At 39.6% G+C, this 7,565-nt stretch overlaps 1 protein-coding gene across 1 annotated transcript in view; it reads right to left on the bottom strand.

The window, feature by feature from the left end:
* Positions 1-2,533: 2,533 nt before the first annotated feature.
* The window catches only part of ACBD5 (acyl-CoA binding domain containing 5), a 26,142-nt gene continuing 21,110 nt past the window's right edge, over positions 2,534-7,565 (bottom strand). The window contains exons 8-11 of the mRNA XM_010006965.1: positions 7,192-7,391; positions 6,897-6,947; positions 6,509-6,618; positions 2,534-2,764 (exon numbers count right to left, since the gene is read on the bottom strand). Of these exons, the coding sequence (XP_010005267.1) occupies positions 2,752-2,764; positions 6,509-6,618; positions 6,897-6,947; positions 7,192-7,391 (374 nt within the window). The 3' untranslated portion in view covers positions 2,534-2,751. The remainder of the gene's footprint in view (positions 2,765-6,508; positions 6,619-6,896; positions 6,948-7,191; positions 7,392-7,565) is intronic.

The following is a 7,565-nucleotide window of genomic DNA, read 5'->3' as shown; positions in this document are numbered from 1 at the left end:
GGAAAGACCCAATATTGTCTAATACAGGCCTGTACACTCATACTCTCCTGCAATTGTTATTACAGGCTACATTTCTGTATTAAGTGGCAGCAGACCAAAGAGTCCTTAGAAGGTCTGCAACTCCTGTGGGGAGTCAGCTCTTCTGTGGTAGCTAGAAAGTCAAAGAAAAGACAGTGGCTCCCATCTCCATCAGCACTTCCTGTGCCACCTCAGGACCAGAGCAGGAGAGAAAGAGGGTCCTGAGGATAGCACAGCTGCCCCCCCCACACACTTGTACTTGGCTCTGAGCTGGTTCCCTAAGCTGAACACCTGGCAGTAGGTGAAATGTCTTCCATCTAGTTTCATCACTCACTGCAGGAAACCAGCTGGATATTTGCTTCCCAAGTGCAATTTTGAGCTGGGCCTAGATCTTTCAGTGCTGTGCAGAACTGCTTTGACTGCCAGGCCTCCTGGAGAGAGCATGAATTAGAACAACACATCCCAGTTCAGAGCTACAGTGATTGTTATACCACATTTTCTTAAGTTAAAACTCTCTCTCTGTACCTGGACAAATTGCAAAAATAATTATAAAAATATTTTTTTTTTCTTTAAGACAAAATCTGAGTGAAGTAGAAATCTGTTCAACTTATGGTGAGTTTGAGCAACCCCAGCAGCTGAGACCCAGCTTGATTTACTTGTGAATGGTTACAGAAGAGTTGTGTTTGTGTTATAGCTTGAGACTGCTTCCTAAGGGAGCCAGCAGGCTCTTCTGTACAGCCAAAGCATCCCCTGTACAGCATTTGCTAAACAGTAAGAAAGTTCAAGATGAAATGCAAAATATTAAGGGATTGATTTATTGAAACATAAATAAATAACAAGGATGGCACATGTCTACAGTTATCTCGGAGGGAAGTTAAAAGTTAAGTATCTTTTGAGACTGCAGTATCTCTGAAGTAGACACCTACATTTACAATGATTATCAACTGGGGGAGGCACTCGAGGGTGCTTTGTCCTGTCAGAAGATGTGCTGATGGCAGAAGTTGTTTGGGTTTGTTTTTTTTAAAGTGACCTTCAAGCTAAAGCATCCTTCCTGTAAAGTAATTTCTACCATTTTATGATAAGAAGTCAATCACTCCAGGAACTCCAAGAACCAGACACAATGGCTTTCAGGGCACAGCAGAACTTCCAACCTAAGCTTTGTTCAAGCCTGAGTTTTCAGTTGGTCTTATGCCAAAGCTCATCTCTGGCACATGAAACTTAACTGACTGTTACAGGAATCTTCAGAAGTTTCTGATCATTTTTAATTCAGCTTTACAATAAGAAAATGAGAAGAGGGGGAAAAGTAATTCTTTTAAAAGCCCACACTTAACTAAGAACATTAAAATTGCTCTGGTAACAAAAACATTAAATTTTGTGACTTTTTTTTACAGTATAGCTTGTAAGAAAAATGTTTTCCAAACTAAGATTTTTAGGAAGGGTATATATAACTTTCCTGAATTATTTGTAATATGTAATATGTCCAGGTGGAAAACGAAAGCACGTCAATAATATGGCAAAAATTCTGACCTTGAAGGCAGGTTATGTTATCATGTAATTCTTTAGAACAAATGAATGTCTTCACATTTGTCAGAAAACTGATTTTCCTTTCCTTTCCTTTTCCAGAGATTTAGACAACTTACATATTAATTTATTTTAAAATTAAGTGTAAAGCATGCTTTAATCAAGCAAACTTCACAAGGTTGTAGCTCTGTATCCTGGTTAATAAATACTCCATGGGAAAAAAAAATCAGCACCAAGATTAGCTGTAAATTTCAAAAAAATGAAAGGAAGTAGAAGGGTAACAGAGAGAAACACTAGAACTGATATTTTTCCTACCTAATGCGAGTTGGGAAAAGTCCACAATAGATAAGGGCTAGATTAAATCTTATTTTAATTTACATAAACTGACAACAGAATTTACAGTGCACTGAGCTTTTTAAAATATTAGAGAAATACAGCACTAATGAGCTTTCATCTCATTTTAAAGCACTTTGTGCCTAAACTATGTATTTCAGTTAACAAGCTGTTGTCAACAAGAATACAGTTATCAAAGGTAAAATATAAGGTGCAGCCTCTTTAGATGGATCCCTTGTACCACACACTTTCCAAACATTTAACAGTTGCTGTTATTAATGGCTCTAACTTGCAAGACATGTATCAATTCCCAAGTCTCTTACAGTCTTTGAAGTGAAGCATTTCAAAATAATTTCTGACCAATTTGCCCCTCACTGGTTTAGCAGCAAATATAACTGGTTGAATTCCTCAGAGCTATATTGTGTTTTTCCAACAGCTTATTGAATTTGTACCTTACTACTGCTCTCATCTGATAATATGTGGAACAGGCAGGGATTTTCTAAGTGTAGAATAACTTCTATATTAAAGTGAGTTTTATGTTTTTCACTTATTCTTTTATAAGTATGATATTCTCTTCATCATCTGACATCAGCAAGACCAGTAATTACTGAAGTCCCATCCACAAGCACATTCCAAAGTAATTAATGTTCCTATGGTTTTGAGGATGGAATTATTAAATTAATTTTATTTATAACCTAGGAGCTGTGAATCATTCAAGTTTCAATAATGTAAGTCCTTATATGTTTAGCTCAAAGGTAGTACAAAATATTACTATAATAGAAGGAACATCATCCCAGATCCTGAGATCCTCTGAGAATTCAGAATTCCTTTGCTTTCCAGGGCCATCTTCTAGCAGTCCTTAAGCAAAGTAGTAAATTCTCAGTTCAGTTTTCTAGAAGAAAAAACATAATTAGTTTTATGTACCTTCACATGTGAGATGACTTTTCATTTGTCTAAATTAAAAAAAAAATAATCAATTGAGGTTACATGCAAATTATTTCCAACCCATTAAAACACAGCACTGCTTCAAGATACCTGAAAATTTGCCCTCCTAAGTTACAAAATGATCTCCAAGTTTACAGAACTGGCACAACTTACACCAAGGAGCACAAAGTGTCACTTAGACTTCTGAACTGCACACGAAATCCCTTAGAACAGTTCCTGACCACATGACTCACATTAGAACAACACGAGCTGGTTCTCCAGGAATTACAGAAAGTGTGTAGTCAGCTCACAATTATTATTAAAAATATATTTCTGTTTGTGATCTGGTTTTAGGGCCCTTAGAATTAAAATTTTTCAATCAAGCTTTTTCAGTGAAGGCTCTAGTACGAGTACCCAAATTTTCAGCATTAAGCTCCCTAGAAAGGAATAAGAGAAGACCTAAACCAGCCAGAACACTCTACAGCAGGGTGCTAAGGGTGAACTGAGCTACTCCATCCCAGGGACAAGAGCTAAACACAAAGCTGTTGGCTACAGAAGGACTTCTCTCCACCAGTTCTGGGGCATTTGCTCCACTGTCCAAGAGGTCAGGAGTCATGACTCTACAACGTGACTGAGAAAGCCTAACATGGTAGCTTCTAATCAGCAGGCTCCTGGTTTCTGCTCCAGGACAGTTTATTTTAAAAACCAAAGTACACAGATGTGGTCAATATATGCACTGTGTACAGCTGTTTCCTAAAAGCTTACACAACAGAGTACAGACTGAAACTGGCAATGGGACAACAGAGAAGGAGTCTTGTTTTGCAATTCTTTTTTATTATCTCTGAGCATGATTTATTAACTTTCCACCCAGTGCTAAAGGAGATGGAACTCCAGATAGCAAGGTGATGCAAAGTCCTGGCTATGGGCAGATTTCTTCAGAAACAAAGAGGAAAGCTGAAGAATACAGACATTTCAATTGTTTCTGTTCTTGAAGTTCAGCTCATCTTAATACAATCCATGAAGGAGTAAACAAAACAAACAGTGTCTGGGGCCCTATGTCTGTGTCTCACAGAGATACTGGTATTACCATTAGCAAACTATGCTACCTACTCCTGGTGTCCAGAACTCAATGTTGATATACTCTGGAACGTCTGGAAAAGATCCACCAAAACTATCCCAAGATTGTAAAAAAACTAAAATGAGATTCCAGTTGCTCCATCTGTTTTATTTAAGCAAGAGATCAAAAGATGACCTGGTGATAGCAATAAAGTACCCATCAGAAAAAATTCATGGGCTCTCTGTCAAGCAGATAAAGATCTAGGAAAATCAAGTGGATGAAGGCTGAATCCAGACAAATCCAGACTAAAAATGAAGTATCATTTGTTTGTTCATTTAAGCTCTGAATCATTAGAATACATTAGAAAAACTGCTGGAAAGGGTGTTTTTCTAAAACCTGATTTCTGACTGAACCTGTGAATTAACTGAGGGCACTGCAGAGGTCAGCAGAGATGATAAAGAAGGTCTGCAAGAACAGCATATTGCTCAGAGAGAGAGGGAGAATGTGGCCATCTGAGAGCTGTTAGCTAAACAACACATTTCACAGCAACTTCCCATAAGGTACTAAACTTGTATTGCTGTTAAAAAATTCTGTCCTTGCTGATGAAATGTAAATGTCCATTTACCAGTGCAGAAAAGAAGGAAAATGTGTGTAACTGCCTAAAAGCCTTGGCAGCAAAATATCTTGTTTCATCAGACACTGCAAGTAACATCAATGCTGGTAATGACAGCTTTCAGACAGGGTAAATCCCAGGCAGACTTGAAGCCTTTGTGGGCATCACCTTTTTTACAACAGCATGTGCTGGGCCCAGAGGGTGGTGATCAGTGACAGCAGATCTAGTTGGAGGCCAGTAATTAGTGGTGCACACCAGTGGTCTGTACTGGGTCCAGTCCTGTTTAACATGTTTATTAATATTCTGGGTGCTGGAGCAGAGTGCAACACCAGCACAAGTCTGGAGACTACACAGAACCAGAGGGAGCAGCTGACACAGGAGAGGGTGGTGCTACCATCCAGAGGGACCTCAATAGGATGGAAAAATGGGCTGACAGGAACTTCATGAAGTACAAGGGGAAGTGCAAAGTCCAGCAACGGGGGAGGAACAATTCAAGCATGCTGGGGCCTGCCCAGCTGGAAAGCAGTGTGGCAGAAATGGACCTGTGTCCTAGTGGACACCAAGATGACTGTGAGTCAGCAACGTGCCCCTGGAACAACAAAGGCCAATGGTATTGCAGGCTGCACTATCCCTCCCAGCAGGTCGAGGGAAGTGATCCTTCGCCTTTACTCAGCACTGGAGAGGCCACACCTGGAGTGCTGTGTCCAGTTCTGGGCTCCTCAGTACAACAGAGACATAGACATATTGGAGAGAGTCCAACGCAGGGCCATGAAGATAGATGATTAAAGGACTGGAGCACCTGTCCTATGAGGAGAGATGAGCACTGGCACAGCATGCCCAGAGCTTGTGCAGTCTCCCTTCTTGGAGATACTCAGAAGCTACCTAGACACAGTCCTGGGAAACTGGCTCTAGAGGTTCCCACTTACACAGGGAGGTTGGACCACATAATCTCCAGAGGTGCCTTCCAACCTCAACCATTCTGTATTTCTGGGATTTACTGTATCAAAGAAAACTATACCATGAAAACTTTCGAACTCTAAAAAAGCTATAATAATTCAAGCTAATAAAATCTACACATATGCAGATTATTTGCAGACAGGAAAGAACTTACGAACATGCTAAGGTAACAAAGTCAGGTGTGCACTGAAGTAAGAAGCAGCAACTAGAGCACATTAACTTGATCCTCTGCTGTTTAGACAGTTGAGAAAAGTTGAGAGTACAACTGTCCTTCAGCTGAAGGAAGTCAAAGTAGACATTAGAAAAATATTGTAGTAAGGTTATAGTAGATGTTAAGTAAGAAACAGATGCCAGATGGGACTCCACAAAGGATTGGATAGGAAACAATCTTCTCATGACACATGGGGAGCAGGGAGTCCAGAAGCATGGAAAATGGCTCAGGAAGATACTGGGAGAGGGTTAAAGACTGTCAGGGAGACACCTCCAAGCTGTCCAGCCTCAACCACTTGTGTATGATCACTGAAAGTATTTATTCTTCGTCTTCATGAATTAAACCTAAATTGCTGCATATAAAACATATCACGTATAAAGTCAAATTAACCAATTTGTGGATTCTTATGCTGAGACATTTTCTAGGCAAATAAAACTATACATGTCTCTCTCTAGAATTCTCAGCTAATGCAAGGCATTCCTACTGCCTTCCAGAATTCTCCTGTTGTGCATTTGACTTGAGTTTTGAGGACTGAAATATGCACCATCCTATCATAACCACACCAAGGACTCCACTGTACAATCTGCTTTGGCCTAGTATCTTCAGAACTGTAAGTCACTAATACATAAAATGGAACATTAAGCAAGACATGTCCTGAATCACAGAACTCAAGGAAACAGGATTTATCAAAGAAATTATTATCAAGCTCCCCATTTGGATACTAACCTGATGTATCAGATACACTGTCAAAACCTTCTTTTGCCTAAAGGTGGTATTTTATGCCCTGTCTTAATAACACAATATACCACATAATGGTTTAAACAGATGAAATGCATTCCATAGGGCACATACACACATACATACAAGTCTTTACCTTCGCTTTCTTTGAAGATACACATGTACCAACCACTGGGCAATAAATGGCCATACAATAGCAAAAGCTAAAATACCAGGAGAAATTTCAAAGGGCCACCATGATGGTTTCTGAGGAAAACAGAAAAAAAATCCAATCAGCAATCTGTGCACATACTGAATACCACATCTACATCATGAACACTTCAAACACAACAGTATTAAAGCAGAAAATACTAGTCAGACCTGAAAAAAAAAGATCAAATAGTTTCTTTAGACTCAAATTATTTTTTATCTCCTAGTCAAGAGAGAGACAATACGAAAAGCACATACTAAAAGCTAAACAAAAAAAAATTCATTCTTTTCACCATTCACACTGCTTTATACGAACAGAAAAAACAATACTTTACCTTAACAGAGGAGGCAGGCTGATAATTTGACTGTAGTGTTGCAGATCTTGCCTTTAAATTCAAACAAAAGCTGGTAAGTATCAAAAAGGAAACTGCACATGGAATTATTCTCTTTCACAAAATGAAAAGACGAAGTTTCTCATCTTGCAGAAGCTTTGCAAACTGTAGGTATGACAATTTAAGGAACAGTACTTACTGCCCTTCATCTCATAGTCTGAAATTTTAACTGGAAAAAGCATAAAAATACCCAAGGATATCTAATAAAAAGTAATCAAATAACTTCCATGAACAATACCTGTGATGCTGTGACTGCCTCCAGCATGTGCAGCCTCTGAAGGACATTCTGCATGTCTTCTTGCAGCCGCATCAACACCACTGCGATCTGCTCATTGAGGCTGCCCCTGGGCCCTCTGTCTGAGCCCCAGCGCTCTCCGTCCCCTCCACTACCCATCTGTCCACCTTGTGAACCATCTCCTAGAGGTTGAAGTCTGTGCCCTATGTTGAGGGGGAAAACAGAGATACACAGATTGGGCTACCAACTCTATTCACAATGTTTGGTTTTAACAGTTAATTTTCTCCCTCCCCACCTGAGTGTGGTACTCCTAATCACAGGTTATATGCAGGCAGCTCAAAAGCACTGGGAGTTTACTGCAACATCATCTGAGATGT

The sequence above is a fragment of the Chaetura pelagica genome, unplaced genomic scaffold (assembly GCF_000747805.2).
Source record: "Chaetura pelagica isolate M959 unplaced genomic scaffold, ChaPel_1.0 scaffold17, whole genome shotgun sequence".
In the NCBI taxonomy this organism is placed as follows: Eukaryota; Metazoa; Chordata; class Aves; order Apodiformes; family Apodidae; genus Chaetura; species Chaetura pelagica.
This window is presented reverse-complemented; position numbering and strand designations above follow the sequence as displayed.